General features: G+C 37.9%; 1 protein-coding gene across 6 annotated transcripts in view; it reads right to left on the bottom strand.

Moving 5' to 3' along the window:
* The window catches only part of LOC110347954 (uncharacterized), a 72578-nt gene that overhangs the window by 22110 nt on the left and 33780 nt on the right, over positions 1-16688 (bottom strand). For 2 of the 6 annotated variants that reach the window (XR_015452993.1, XR_015452994.1), the window contains exons 3-6: positions 6985-14143; positions 6661-6733; positions 1560-1768; positions 189-311 (exon numbers count right to left, since the gene is read on the bottom strand). Coding sequence is in view for 3 of the 6 variants with exons in the window: in XM_087216100.1 (XP_087072226.1) it covers positions 1560-1768; positions 6985-7095 (320 nt within the window). In the remaining 3 variants the exon portion in view is untranslated. Of the gene's footprint in view, positions 1-188; positions 312-1559; positions 1769-6660; positions 6734-6984; positions 14144-16688 lie in introns of those variants that run through there. The other 4 variants (XM_087216101.1, XR_015452992.1, XM_087216100.1 and 1 more) reach the window with 4 other exon arrangements.

Raw genomic sequence — 16688 nt, forward strand, 5'->3', positions numbered from 1 at the left:
TATTGTTAGTCTGGCAACCATTAAGATGCTGAAGGAAATAGTTTTATTGTAGCTCCATCCAGACCCAGCATTTACCATGCTGCATAAACCTCAGTGTTGTCCTGTATATTCAAGACCAACATTCTAGTGCTAAGAGAATACTATGTTCTACTAAGAGCCATTTTCTTTCACAAAGATTTTCCACATACTCCCACAAAGAGGATTCCTAAATAGATGCAGAGGCAGCCAATTCCCTGGGAAGGAGTCTAATGTCATCAGTACAGGACAGCAGCTATAGCTTCTAGCTCCATTTAGCCTCACAGATCTGTTCTCTGGAAAAGGAAAGAAGAGTTAGGATGATGTATAAGCAGGTGAGGGTAAAACTGCTTCTCCCTGGGAGGCTTTTGAAAACTGACAGGTACTGTGTTAAATCTGCCATATGAATAATAACTTCACCTGGAGAAAATATTGCAGATGTCGTTAATCCCTGAAGAAGGTGATAAGTAAAAGAAAAAGAAAAAAAATCCTTCTAACAGAAAATATCTACTCTCCTAAAAATAGAAGTTAAAGCCTTCATAGGATTTTCTGTCCAAGCCCTTAGACAGGTCATTTGCCCCTCCACCTAGCAAACTCTGCTGTTGAGTTTTATTTATACTGTGATGTGTGCAATGATGTTACTATCATGTGAGAATGCAGTTAAAGAATACATTAAATGTCACGCAGGCTCAGACAAAAGTAGTCAAAATTTTTTTTCAAAGTGCGGCCATTAGTAGAAAACACTGGCTTCAGTAAGGATTGCTATCTGACCTCAAAATTCATTAAGTTTATAATGAGCTGAGTCAAGAAGGGATCTACTATATACTAAAATTTAAAGATTTAAAATGACTTAAAATTCTGGATATGTTAAAATAAAAGTGAGTGTGGGCATGTGCATGCTCGTGTGTGTGTGTGTGTGTGTGTGTGTGTGTGTGTTTACAGCAGTAGTTACCAAAAGGTACATAAAAACAATTTTGTTTATAAAACTTTTTCCCTATAGTTCATAAAGCTCTACGGCAAACTATATGACCTCCAATGTCCTCACACCTAATGGATTAAAAATATCCACGGAAGAAGATGTCTGGGAAGGTAGAAAAAGATGATGTAAGTTATGGCCTCATCCCTCTTTGACCTTTGCTTCATTTAAAGTGAGGCAAACACCTGGACCAAGAATATTAACAACATGAGAAATAATCTTTCTTTTTCCTCTGCGGAAATATACCTGGGGCAGCAAAGCTAATTTACTATCTGAAGTAACAGGAAGAGAGAACTGGGGATAACAATGTAGTTTCTTGAGATTCCATTCATATTTTCTCTACTTGTTCCATTTTGTATTTGGCAACACTCTAAGAGAAGGGAATTGGAACCTTCATATCGTCCCCGAATACCCGCATTGTCAGGGTTCAGCAGTGAATGTGCTCACAGTTACAGGGACACAAACCAGCATTTCTCTGGAGCTAGGGTTAGTTCCAATAGATATTTTATTGCTTTGTTTCATCTGTCAATAAACCATTAGTAGCTGATGGTAGAGAAAACCTGTTTACCATTTGATGAAACTGGGAAAAGACTCATCTTTAGCTCCAGTGGGCATAAGATCACTATCATCCTGATGAGCTGTCTCTGTGGTTGCCAGGAAGGTACCCTCCTTGGTCATCAAATGCAACCAGGGTGTGGTCAACAATTGGCTGTGATCTAGTAACAGGATCTCATTCAGGTGAAGAGTCTTCATGGATGGTGAGGCAAAATGTATTTCCTAATAGAAAGAGAAAAGGACATCAAAAAGAAAGAACTCAAACACAGCAGTAATGGCTGTATGCTTTGGGTCAAGGTGGACCTCATGAACTCTCCTAAGCAGAGACTGACTTCCAGGGGTTTGTGGATTATCCAAGGGCACAATAAATACCACATTATTTTCCACATTTTGCTAGCGCTTGAAGGTTCCCATGGGCTTGCAAATATGGAGGACAGCAGCAGTGGCAAGCCCAGCACCCAAGGCTGCTGTCACTGTCTTTCTCACTGGTTCATCTCACCTTTTCATCTAGAGAGTTCCACTGATGCTGAGCATTTAAGTAGCTGCTTCTACATGTCCAGAGGTTTAAAGGATTAAGTAAGAATTTGCTATTGTTGTTATTTTTTGCTTTTTTTTTTTTTTTTTTTGGTACCACGAATTGAACTCAGGTCCTTGTGCTTGCAAGGCAGGTGGCGGAACCACTGAGCTAAATCCCCAGCTCCATTTTTTGCTTTTGAAAAAAATTTTTATTTTGGGGCTGGGAATTTAGCTCAGTGGTTTCGAGTTCAAGCGCAAGGATTCGAGTTCAATCCCCGGTACCAAAAAAAATTATTTTTACCGGTACAGGTTTGCAGTACAAAATGCTTGTATTCCATGTAGGCTGTTGGTGCACGTACGTGACATAGGTCAATTCTCCCTTCCCCCTCCCTCATTGCTTGGTTTCATTTTCCTTTGCAACTTTAATTTGCTTTCAATAAGGCTCATTTCAGAGGCCTGTGTTCCCAGAGCCTTGGTTCTTTGGGATGTCTTTGCTGATATACATTCCTCTGGGGCTTATCTTTCACTTCCTATGGTTCTTACCTCCTCATCTCCAGGAGGTCAGATTCTTCTGAGAGGCATTTTGGCTTATGCCTCTATAATTACGCCTGATAACTTTCTTTGTAAGAATAGGAACAACATGTTAGGCTTATTGGTGAAAACTTGGCGCTCTCTACCATCAGAGTTTCAGCTTCCATTAGGATCATACTAAGCTAGGCCAAAGGAAGAGAAAGAATTCACTTTCTTTGCAAAGGTCAGCCTTCTTAATTAAATGAAAACCCAGGCAGAAGCATTAGAAAGTGAAGTGAGGGCAGCCTGAGCTCTGACAAAGAACCTACAGAGGATCTCGCTGATGCTGCAGAGAGCAGGGCAAGCTGTTTCTCCTGGAGGGAAGAGGCTGCAGCCTTGCAGTGCTAGCTTCCTTCTGACAAGGGGAACTCACTGTGTTTGTGGCTATCGTGCAAGAACTGTGATGGTGCTCTGTGTCCAGCCCACATCCTTTTCACCCTCTCTGTGACTGACCTTCACCATAGTTGCCATTTGTTGGTGCTTTCTGCATTCTTAACTGCTATCTTTCAGCCAACACCAATATGGAGGGAAAAAAATTAGTAATGAGGCTCTGAGCTAGGGCATTCACAGTTCACATCAACCCTCTGAAGGCAATATTACCATGTCCTTTTATAAAAGAGCAAGCTAAAATCCAGAGAAGTTAATTATATGATCCAAGATCACACAGCCAATGTAGTAGCAGGCTACACTGGGCTATCTTCAACACCAGGTTTCTTTCCATAAGAACTGGTGTTTTATTGATATTGTTCTATCCCCATTGCCTCCACTCAGAAATCTCCTGGGTGGCTTCACTGAGCATTGCCAGGATGACAGCAAAGCCAACTCTGTCTAGATTTTCAGCCGAGCTCTGTACCGCCTCCACCTTGATTTGGTTGTTGTGTTCCCATAGGTCTCCACTCCATTTACCGGAGCCCTGTGAATCCCTCTCATGAGTACATGAGCCCTTTCATGAGTAAAACTGGTTTTCCACAGCAGAAAACTGCGAGTTTTAAGATTCACATTTTATTCCAACTCCTCTCTTTTCATTCTATTCCTGTTTTACCCAACAACACACCTCTGAATAGTGAAACCATGACATGGCATTCCATTTCAAAAATTAAAGTATTCTGGATCTGTGATTCTTTGCATTGATTATAGGTAATCACATACATATATTAATTATTTGATAAAAATAAAAAGTGATTAAATGCTTCACATAATCCTAAAATAGCAAGGTAAAACTTCTAGGCTCTGATATTTTACAATAAACAAATGATTCCAGTTCATTGGATTTATTAAAATTGGGATTTGAGGGGTTTTCAGAGGATGTGTTTGTGGTTAGGCACAACTCCACGGTGCACTATCAGCATTGAGCTCCAGGGGGAGCCATTGAGAGCCTGTGGTTGGTGGTGTTTTCCGAACTCCAAGGAAGTAAGATGATAAGGTTTAAAGCACTGGTTTGCGTCCCTGGCTGCAATTAGAATTGCCAGAAGACGTTTTAAGACCCGTGCCTGAGTTTCATTACGGGCAATTAACTCAAAATCTCAAGGGGTGAATCAAGACGCCAGTAATTTTTTAAAACCTTTGGTTTAGAGCAGGAGATGTGGAGACATGAATCTCGAATTTAAATTCCAGTTATTAACTCTCAAAGCTTCATTAGCTTCATTTGTAATGAAATGAAGTAATGAATTGTTTTCATTTCATAACATTGTGAATGTAACCCTTAGCATTGTACGTCTCCTTTAGTGATTATTTTTAAGTGATTACTAATCATTGTTATTATTATAATAAATATATAACTTGCTGCTCTAATCCATTAATGTCTTTCACAATTAAAAAATAATACTGTACCACCAATTAAATGCATTATTTTCCGAGAGATTGAAGAGCATGTGAAATATAATTAACATAGGATGAGTCAGAAGATAGTTCAGTCAAACCCATAATAATCCTACTGAACTCTGGCAATGGAAAGTCTACTGAAGATAACACATGGCAAAGGTCTGGCAATGGAAACTCTGGCACTGAACTTTTGCCTTTGATTAGTTTATCTTTCCATTCTAACTGCACTCTGCTTTCTTGTACGTTCACATTACACAACTCTCCCCCAAACACCAAGCATGAATTTGTAGTGAACTGTTAGTCACCTGCAACACTACAGATTTAATCACCTCCTGAGCAAACCCCTCCATTACTGAAGTCCAACAAGTAGCAAATCCTGTCAATTACAATTCTCGAAAGTCTCTCAAGCATTCATCATTTTCTCCCTTGTTCCTTCAAGGTGGGTCCATCTCTTTATAGAACTACTTTACCTACTACCAGCTCTGCTGCTAGAAATAAGTTTCTAAAAAATAAGTATTACCAAATTACTCTCTGCCTTAAAATTTCCTTTACTGCCTGTACTGGTTAGGGTTCTCCAGGTTCTCCAGAGGAATACACATATTTTATATATATATATATATATATATATATATATATATATATGTATGTGTGTGTATTCCATACCATATGTATCAAATAAATATAATGTATGTGATAATATGTATCATAATTATATATATATAATTATGCACAAGGATTTGTTGTTAGATAGGCTTACAGGATCAGAGGCAGGAGAGTCTACAATAGCTCTCTGAGAGCTGGAGGTTTAGTAGCTGCCCAGTCCAAGAAGCCAAAAGCCAAGGAACAAGAGTGATCAAGGATACAGCACCAGTCCAAGACTGAAGGCCTGGAAGCTCCCTGAAGAGACACTGCTAGGAGTCTGCTTTGGAAGGCTGAAGAAACTGGAGATCACAGAAGATGCGTCCACTCGGGCAGCCTAGAGCTCTTCAGAATGCATGCCAACTTCCTTCCTCTTTCCCTCTTATTTCATCCAGACTACAAGCCCATTTGGTGGGTGCCACTCACAATCATGGTGGGTCATACCCCCCTCAATTCGCCAGTCATCTCTGGAACACCCCACCGACACACCTAGAGTGTGTTTTACTAATTGACTAGGCTCTTCTTAATCCAGTCAAGCTGACATATCAATGATTAACTGTCACACTGCCTTACTGCCTACAGAGTCAACTCGAAAGAACTTAATGGAATATAAAAATCATCAAAATCTGGTTTACACCAAACTTTTCTTTTCCAAATCTTTCCTCCATCCACCCCTTCTCTCTAAGATGTCTTGATCTGTCCATTCTAACTTCTATGTTATTCTCCAGATGCGCCAATGTGACTTTGCATGAGTTGTCCCCTTTGTTTTAATGCTCCTTATTCTTTGCCTTGATAACTTAATTATATTTCAAGGCAGAGATCTTGTGTCATCTCTGTGATAACTCCTCCAACTAGCATGTGTTCCTTCTCTCTGCCTGTGCTTTAATATAATCCTGAACACCTACCTTACCCATAATCTGCGGGCTCATTCAGAAAAGAGTATGACTTAGTGTTCTTAACTTTTATCTGATAGAGGGTAAAGTGAGTAATTTAGTTAAAGCTATTTCATTAGAAATGAGATTTGGTAGACTATGTTGCGGAATTTAGAAAGCTCTAGTTGTAATGAGAACTCAGACTGAGGACTAACAAAAGACTTAGTAGATACTGGGATATTTCATTCAATGTGGAAGTCTCTGCTGAAGACATAAGCTGGAAGAGAAGTCCAGAGTTGATGCTGAATGTTACTGTGACGTTAAAGGACAGGAAGGAGAGAGCACAGAGCAATGGGCCATCATCACTGACCCCAAAATTGTTACACAGAGACCGTGTCCATCAGAAGCAGCTCCTCTACTTATGTTACCCAAGACAATTGATGTTAGAAATCAGAGGGCTCCTTCGGTGGTGCCCACATGTTAGAATCACCTGGTGAACTTAAAAAATATACATTCCCAGAACCCCTCCCAAGATGCAGATTGTGGAGCTCTGAAATCAGGCTTGATATTTTGGTTTGTTTTTTTTTAATTCCTAAGTGACTATAATGTGATGTAAGATTTGGAGCCAACTTTACCAAAAGAAAATTTCCAAAATATGTTGACAGATCATTGATTATTGTTAAAATAATTAGTTACCTGCTGTGAACTGGTAAAGTTTTCTCTCATTGAAATCCAGGAGTTATTTTCTGAATATTTTTATTTCATTCATCTGACAACATAAAAACATATGTCAAAGACAACATGCAAAAACTTTTGAACCTTACTTCATTTCAATAACAATCTACCAAGAAGCATAAGTCAACTTGAATCCAAATTTCATATTTCTTCATGCACTTCTCAGAAGACATGTTCATCTCCCCACAACCATTACTATGATGCTGTTTACACTGCATGAACTCAACAAGCATTGAGCCATAGAAACCTTATCCTTTTCTCCTGGATTCATGGAATGAAACTTACCTGTTCCAGAAGAGAACTGCCTGTTGCTAGTATTCCTCTCAAGTTTGCTATGGTAGAACACCTGATAGTATTTTTGCTGTGCTTTTGAGAACTGAAAGTGAGGATATACATGTCTTCCCCAAAGCTGTACAGCTTATTTTAATAGGCTGCTAGCATTTGTAGTTGTCATCACTGCAAGGCTATAAAATTTCTCTTGTTTTTCAGAGTCAAAAGCACCTTATGAAGCCTTTGAGTGAGTGATAGGAATTCCCGAAGACAAGTTCAGGCACTACTGATAGTAGTCCCAGAATAGAGATGCTGAAATGAACTAGCGGAAAGAATCCTGGAGCTGTATTGGGAAGATAAGACTCTAAAATTGGCCTGAAATGTTTTCAAATTTCTTGACCTTAAGCAGGTCATTTAACCCATAGGAACCCAATGTCTCTACCAAGAACATGGTAGTTCCTGCCCTAGGCAGACCACAAAGGGGTATAATAAGCACATAAGAAACCATCTTTAGAACAGCATCTAGTATTTTTGGAAAGTACAATACAAATAGATATTTTTGCTCCTCTTCCCTCTGTCATTTGTCTCCACTTCTCTCTCTGAGGTACCTGGGCTCCCCAAGTACCAGCTCCACTAAAATAGGCCCAAGTGGACAAGCAAAGTAACCAGACAGCAGGCTGAGGCTAGAGCTGGGATAAAGGACCAGAGAGGACAGCTGCAATATATAAGGTAAATGGATCAGAGAAAAGTAATATGTATTCCTGAATATCTTTTGTAAAATATTAAAACTATATATTTTTAATAAGAATTTGAATGACATTATAACTTTTCCTTACAGACTAATCAAAGGATTCCAAGAAGGAATAAAGACAAACTTATTTAAAAGGCCACCATAAAAATCTAATTTGAAAAGGCTAAATTAGATTGGAAGATGAAAATCAATAGATGCTGAAAATCCACAGATGCTGAAAACATGACCAATCATGACCAACAGTATAGGGCCAGACATAGAAATAAGAAAGAGAACATGAGACATCCCAATATGTTTGCTGCTATTTGTCATACTAGCTGTGACAGAAAGACCATGAGGCAAAACAGAAGAGCATGTGATCATAGAGTAGCATGAGCCCACAGCAGCTTCTCTGTGTTGCTTTATTCTGCTTTTTCAATTTATCATAATTGATAATTATTCTCCACTAACTGGTATCTATCTATGGTGAGAGCTGGACTGCTGTGATCTTAAATAGTCACCACTCTATTTCCCAAGGTAATTGCGACCTCTCCTTTCCTTGTTATCATCTGAAGATCGGGAAATAGGCTCAGAGAAGCAAAGCACTGAAGTACTCTAAGACTAAATTGTAAGTGTATGTTTGTGTTTATGTACATGTGTGTTGTTTGATTTGGTTTGGTTCGGTTTGTTTAATTTTTTTTTACACAAGGGCTTCCTATGTAGTTCAGGCTGCCTTTGAACTCACTATGCCCAGGCTGGCCTTGAAATTGTGTTGATCCTCCTGCCTCAGCCTCCCAAGTGCTGGAGTTAGAGGGTTAGGCCACCACATCTGTGTGTGTGTGTGCATGTGTGTTTATTATCCTTTCTTCCTTTTGGAATCAAACATTTTCTTTCACTTAGGAAATAACCACAGAAAAATGAACATTTTCCTTTCAGTGAGCTATATTACTCATACATAGTAAAGATGTATATTCCTGCAAAAACCTATATCATATGTATTTTCCATTGATAAAGGAATACACAGATAGATGGATACACAGGTAGATATTCATTGGTTTCTATTCATAAGTTGGTAGAATTTTATAACATTATAGCTCAAACTTTTATTGCAAATAGGAAATCATAAAAATACAATTTTCGATGGGAAGAAGCAAATTTTAGATAAATGAGAGAAATAGTTACAATTATTAGTAGGAAAATATTCATTCACTAGGAGAAATGAAACAGGAGCAGGTTTCATCAATAAATATGACAATATATGTGTCACAGAGTTATTTTTGAATCCATGTTTGTTTGGAGAAAGTATGATGCCTTTAACAAGAACACTTATTTGGCAATATGTATAAAAATAAAAATGCAAAAGTGATGCTTATGTAATTTCTAATGGTAAAATCGCACTGAACTATCATTAGTGGTGTTTAAAATGGTAATTAAGAAGTCATTTAATGGGAATGTTAACCAATCTGCCATATTTTTTACTCCGATTGACACTACTTAAAATGAAAGCATAATTGATGTTCCTTCAGTAAAATCAGAGTAGAATCTGTAAAGAAGCATTTGACATCTATGGTAAAATTAAGGTCAAGGACTTCAGAAAATATGTTGCAGACTGTAACAGATGCTCTTAGATTAAATCATATTTCTATTAAAAACTACAGAGATGCTTAGTTGATAGGACCCAGAATCACAGAAAATCACAGAAATGGAGAACCAGTAGGGATATTCAGGAGCTAGTCATTCCCATCATTTTAAATACGAGGAAACTGAAATACAGAAAGGTTAACTAATTAACTCAAGATCCCCGCAGCATTGGCTGGCAGTGCCTGGGTCAGAACTCCTATTGTTGCAACTATCCCAGAATGTCTTCCCTTTGTACCCAAATGAGGGACATTTTAATATTTTACATAAAAATATACCTGAGTAAATTGTCTTCTTTGATGGCACTAGATATATTAGATACATTCAAAAAATTGACCACTGCATTATTTAATTCCTGTTCTGGAAATTACTGAATGTTATATTTTATATTAAAGTCCAAATTCCAGAGAATACTATCATTTACTGAGCATCAAACAGATGTCAAACTAATATAAAATGTGCCACACATTTAAAAAAATAATTCCAGTAATACCATTAAAGATCAGCAAATATTAGCAGGTTGTGAGCGTGTGGGCAGTATCTTTTTTAATTGAGTTAATGAGCAAACACTTCGTCAGTTGTCTTTCACAAGATTTAATATTACCCAACATTTGAGTGCAATAACCAAACTTCTTCCATGAATCACTAAAGATTTGTCAACAGATGGGTAAGTATTAAAATACAAAACATAGTGAACATCATATGTGCTCTTTCAAGGGTAAATCAAGTTGACAATGGAGCACTAGCCCCTGTAAGAAATACATTCTAAAATGCCATATAATTTGTCACTTCTGAGTGTTAGTTCCTTATAATAGACAGGGAATTGGGAAATCCAAGCTCTGTTATAATTTTCAATATGGCATATTTGGAGGGACTCTGGCTTTAATGTTTCAATAACCAATAGGGATAGACTTCACAGAGTCCAGACTCCAGTCAATGAGGAGAATACAATTGACTAATTCCAATAATAAAGTTATAGGGAAAGCTACTCCTTCTTGTCTTAGTGGCAAAGACTCATTACTATAGCCAATACTGATTTACCAGAGATAGATCTCACAACCTTGTTCTTGCCAGGTAGGTATGGTGCCACTGAGCTAAATCCCTGGCCTCCCATAAGGTATTGTATCATCCATCCTTGTCACCATCCAATCCATTCTCTACATTTTGGTCTGAATAATCTTTTAAAATACAAATTTGATATTTCATATTCACCCTTGTTCATCCCCTACTTCTAATTATTCAGTTAGATCAAGACTATCTTACTACCTTACTTTTGGTTCCATGGCTCTTGAGCATGTACTTGGTAAAAAGAGGACTCAGTAAAGACAAAGGCTACTTTATGAACTCTCAGTCCCTCTGGGATTTATTACCTGAACCAGTGACTATATGATACATACTAAATTCGGAAACACTACTTTAGCAGATACTCTTAATACTACTCTCTGAGATACATAATTGCATTTTCTTCTTCATTGGTCTGCCTGATTACAGCTTCTTTCTGAAACAACCCATTCTTCGTCTAGTCAACAAGCCTAAGTCCAAGATTTAAAAACAGTAATAATAATAATTACAACAATAATAATGTGTGCTTACAGGACTCAGGAAAAGTCTATCTTTCTTATTACGTATTTACGGCATTTTTGAGATTTTGCCTCTTGGGTCGGTCCTCTCCAGCCTCAGTTTTCATCACTTCAAATTATTTGCACAATCCTCTAATGTGTAATGCTTTCTCAGAGTCTGATGCTCTTTTAAATTCACCTATTTGTTCATGTTTAATTGAGTTCTTACCTTATGTACCACACTGGATCTAACACTGAGGATAAAGTGTGAGGTGATGGAAATCATACTAATTATGAAGAAGTGAAAATGAAGAAACAACAAACACGTTAAATTTAATAAGAACCAAGATAAATACTATAAAGAGTCATTGTAGGCTGTCATGAGAACATATAACGGGAGGTTAGAGGCCAGTTGAGGTCTGGGGGTTTTCATGAGTAGCTTCTTCAAGAAAATGAATTTTGAGCTAATACTTAAAGTGAGAAATGAAAAGATATTCAAAGAAACTTTAAAAACAAACAACAGAATGTGCAAAGGTATTCTGGTGTGAGGATCACAACATTTTTAAAGAACTAAAAACAGAATATATAGGTTAACGCAAAAGAGAGAAGAGGTAAATAGGTAAAGTTGGTGAGGGTGGGCTTGTTAGCCATAGTTTTTCTTTATCCTAAAGTAAATTTGGAATTACTAAATAGTTTTAAGCAGAGAATTGTCTCAGATTTGTATTTTAAAAGATTATTCAGACCCAAATGCAGAGAATGGACTGGATGGTGACAAGGATGGACGATATATTACCTTCTGGGATGCTGGGGATTTAGCTCAGTGGCACCGCACCTGCCTTGCAAACACAAGGTTGTGAGTTCAATTTCCAATACAAAAAAATATATACCTTGTGGGAGGCTATGATAAGTAGTCTGGGAGAAAACAGATGGCGATTGGAACAGGCTCCACTCACTAGAGGATAGGAAGAGAAAGAAAGAAAAAAACAGGTGAAGGAAGAGAAATCCTACTGCCTGACTCATTCTACACATAAATATATGAGTGACCTGACCGATCATGTGATCTTGTATTAGTAGTTTAAATCTCTATGGATATTGTTCCATAACTTAATAAGTAAAGTTACACTCTTGCCCATTTTGAGTCCCTGGTGCCAAATTCTGGCAAGGAAATATCTTTATTTTGTTGTTTTGTTTTGTTTGTTTGTTTTTGTTTTTGGTACCGGGGATCGAACTCGGGTCCCTGTGCTTGCACAGCAGGCGGCAAAACCACTGAGCTAAATCCCCGGCCCAAGGAAATATCTTTTTTTCTTGGCACTGAGGACATGCTAAACCAAATCAGACACATCTTAACAGAAAAGGTCTAAATTAAAAGGATTTAAAGAAGGAAATTTTTATAGCCCAGGCAGGCTTCAGGAATGAGTAAGAATATATGAGGCACCCAGGAACTCTAATAAAAAGAAGCCTTGATCACTCCTCTACATAGAGATAAGGGCAAGAATCAGGGATGATGAAACCTAGCGAGAGACGGAGTTGTGGCTGTGGGTCTTTCTGTAGAAGTGGTGGCCCTAAGCAAGGCAGCTACTGCTAGGACCATGGCCAGAGGAGGGGATAAGCTGGGAATGCAAGGGTTCTAACACCAATCCACCTCTCCTTCCGCCTTCAACATCTTCCCAGTTACTCTCACTGCCTGATCCCATTCAAAAGCCAAGGGGTAAGGAAGTCCAGGTGATTCTGTTCTCTAGGTCAATCTCCAGCCACTGAAAAGGATATAGCAAAGAAAGAATGGATCTAGGAGGCAAATGGAGTCTACTTAGAAAAAAAGAAGTCTACACAACTCTTCAAGAAAACCACGGGGGCTTGATTTCAGTAGACCATAAAAGTGACTCCACTAAATGATGATGTTGGCTAGATATGAGCAAGAATAAGAACATAGAGTACTCAGGAGATTACAGAACTCTGGAAATAGTGCCAAGTAAGAATAAAGTAAAATATCACACAAATGATTAGGTCAGGCCTGAATCTTCTGCTGTCTTTCATGTTTATAATCATATCTGTACTTGAAGGGCAATAATGAAAAACTTCCAATCAAACAAATTAAATGATCTCAATATTCATGTCAATTTATGCAATGCTAACTGTCATAAAATAGCCTTTTACCACTAAAATTCAGAGATTCTTGTCTCATATACTCTAATTTTATTTACAATATTGAAAGCTCTATGATCTAAGAACATGAAACCAAATGAAATTCAGCATATCAAGTATCAATTGAAAGAAACTTCATATTACCACTGGCAGACTACATAATCACTACTGATTTACTCTTTACAGAGACTCTACTGTGTGTTGGGTAGTGATTAGAAGCATTACAGTTATCACCTTCTCCTACTATAAGCACACTTGGAAGATACTGTAATCTGCAATTTTCTGGCAAAGAGCCTGAGGCCTAAAGAGGGTGGTAACACATCCCATGTGGCACAGATACAAAGTGGACAGACCAGGATTCACACTCAGGTCTCTGAAAACTCTCAGCTTTCTTTTACCTCTCAGAGCAGTGAAGGTGCCCATACCCCAGACAAAAGAAATGACTGGTGAGTTCTATATTTAGGTGTAGGAGTACTAATGGAAATTTATTTTCTTTTCTAATTAATTGGGAAAAATATATTAGAAGAAATGGAAATGTTGAACTAATTGGTTTAGGAAAGTGCGATAACTTGGTTAAGTAAGGGTGCATGACATACAGCAGGTATTTATTACAGAGATAAATGAGCCTCACCTTGAATCCTGAGGAGAGTTTATGAGCAGTAGGGTGGATCTGTAAGGTACGGTTTGGCAGAATGGAAAGACTGAAGGTGAGATTGAAAAAGGAAATATTTATCCATGAGGAATTTCTCATAGGAATTAAAAGTCTGCCTTCGGGACAAATCCCAGATATTTCTTTACACCCATCTACAGACTTAGTTTATTAACTCATCAGTTCCTTCTAAGTCTAAAAGCACATTTGATCCGTTTCTACATCCTATGCCCACTTTTAAGTGCTGGAGGATATGAAGCCAATATGACACAATCTTACCTTATAGACGTCCATGCCTAGTGCGAGACAGAGCCACGACCCAGAACACAGTCCAGCAGGACAGGGGCTAAGAGAGCTGCCAGGGGTGCTTCAGAGCCACAGAGAAAAAATGCCTTTGTCATTAAGAGAGCCAAGAGGTTCTTCTTCAAGAACTTTGTCTTAAAAGATGAGAATTAACTAGGTAGAGAAAAAAATTAAGAAAGACATAAATAGAAAGATGACACCTTTGGAGGCTTTGAGGACACAGGCAGTTCGATATTTGTAACAAAGGGGACATTTCCTGGGGAACAGAGATAGACGGTGAGCTGAAAAAAGTCAAATCATGAAGAAATATATATATACCAAGCTGAGGAATCTGAGCATAACCACCACCAAGCTCTTAGCCTGCTGAAATATTTAAATCAGCAGAGAGATCAAAGTTCATCTGGGCTTTGTTAGGCCCATACTGGATGCAAAGTAAGAAGAAGATAGGCAGGATTCCAGGCAGGAGCCCCAGGAACCAGTTGGACAATTTGTTTCCAAACCTGGGTGACTGTGAAAGTGAAAATAAGTAGGCTATTTAGAGCAAGTAACAGTAACACATTTTCCACTTAATAATTTCCCCTTAATTTCTCATTATCCTTCTTATAAAGCATGCTCAGGAGATGAAGGATAAATATAAATAATTAATAAAGGACATAGATAATTGTGCTTGTGGGGTTTGTTTTCTGGCCCTGAACTTTACCTAGGCATCCAGAGAATTGTGTTTATTGTATATTCATAAATGTGGGTGAGATAATGAGCTAACCTTTAGCCTTTGGGGACAATGGTTGTGAGCGTCACCATTCTTACTTCTTGCTTACTAATCCCACCACCCACAATTTCTGGAGATAAGAAGGCACCTTTTCACACTCCTTTGAAGGGAAAAGACCTAAACCTTAGGCAACAATAAATAAAATTACTAGAAATATGTTTTTCATGTTGACACACCTTTTTGCCAAGTAGAGTTTGTCATGCCAAGCCTTACGTTAGTAGAAGACATGGGAGAGGGAAAGGAAATCATCTACCACTTCAGAATGGATTTCTTACCTTCATCACTGAAGACAAAGGACAGGACTGATGTGATTTGGTGGCTCAATTAGCAGAGCAAACAGATTCCTAGCTGGGAAAAGGCTAAAAGACTGTTGTCTTTGATCTAGAGAAATTACCAAGCGAGTTCTTTCCCTGTCTCCTAAATAAGTCTGGCAGTGTGTGATGCATTACTAAAAGAAGAAGCCCCCAAATGTATGTGAGTCTGATGTGATCTGGGTACAAATGATGCAAATATAGATTAGATACACAAGGAGGGAGGGAGGGAGGGAGAGAGAGAGAGGAAGAGAGATAGCACCACAGAGAAAGACAGAGACAGAGACACAGAGATAGATACAGAGAGAAAGAGAGAGGAAGAATTTCATTTGACTGAAAAAAAGAGGAGATGGTAAACACAGATCATGTAAAACACTGGGGTCAATAAAGAGCACAATATTATAGTAAAGGAACAATAGTAATTTGAGGAAAATATAATACCAAACAATGCTTGATGACAAACATATTTGGTTATTGTAAAGTATTGGGAAACAGTATTGATTATAACACTTACTTTTTACTCTTTTATAGCAAGCGGGATTCTTGGGTTGCAAGCATGAGAAGCTAACTTTAAGCAGAAATTTAAAATTGTGGTGGGTCATAGAATGGCTTATAGGAATAAAGGGTAGGACAGGAGGAAGCTGAGTAGAGACATAAAACATTTAGCTCTAGGGATCTTGGTAGTGAGAACAAACAGAAGTCTCTCTCCCAGGAAGAGTGAGAAAAATGAACTCCTTATGAAGTGTAGTGACAGCTTTGTAAATTGATGTTCAGGGAGCAACAAGCCTGCAGGGAAGAGTGACATTTAAGAAAGAAAACCATGTATTTCGGCACTCCTGAGGCAGAGTCAATCAACATGTATGTACTTTAGTTAGTGTTGATCTCTTGATGAATAACTCTTATTTAAAATTGGAAACAGCCCAATGAATATTCAGTATAAAGAGCATACCTTAAAGGAAGGCAGCATAAGGAGTGATAATAATATTTTTACAACCCTGTTTTGCTACCCTGAGTTCTGTCAAATTAATGGAAAAATGTAGGTTAAATTGTGCAATGATAAATCTACTAAGGCATTCAAACCACATGAAATCACTGGGAAAGGGAGGAGAAAGAAACGATGGAGTTTCCAAGAAGAGACCTAGTTTCAAAGTAGAAAGGTAAAGCATGTTTGGGGTGGAATTTATAACGAATTTAAAATTAATTCTTTTTACGTAGGTCAAATTTTACTAAACACCCTTTACAGGACCAAATGATACTCAACTCTAGTCAATAGATGATTTTAATTAACTTCTATTTTGCTCAATAGAATCTTCTGACTACTTGGATGACGCATTTGTGTTAACTGTCACAGTTAAATACAAAAGTCTTGGTAATATAATGAAAAAACTTCTAAAAATTATTGCATGACAAGAATGTTGTTTTCTTACTACCACAGTAGAGTAGGAAGAATATTTTGACTGTAAAGCTTGGTACTCAAACAAATGCTTATTATATATGTAGCTTTTGGAAAGCACGTTAGCCTTATTCATCCTCATACAAAAGCAGACCAGTCACTCATTGTTAGACTTATCTATCAATCTCACAGGGTTGGGAAATATGTCACGAAAAATTATTGGTC

This window comes from Heterocephalus glaber, unplaced genomic scaffold (genome assembly GCF_053883595.1).
Source record: "Heterocephalus glaber isolate CG9 unplaced genomic scaffold, H.glaber_assembly_v1.0 deba00001457, whole genome shotgun sequence".
Lineage (NCBI taxonomy): Eukaryota > Metazoa > Chordata > Mammalia > Rodentia > Bathyergidae > Heterocephalus > Heterocephalus glaber.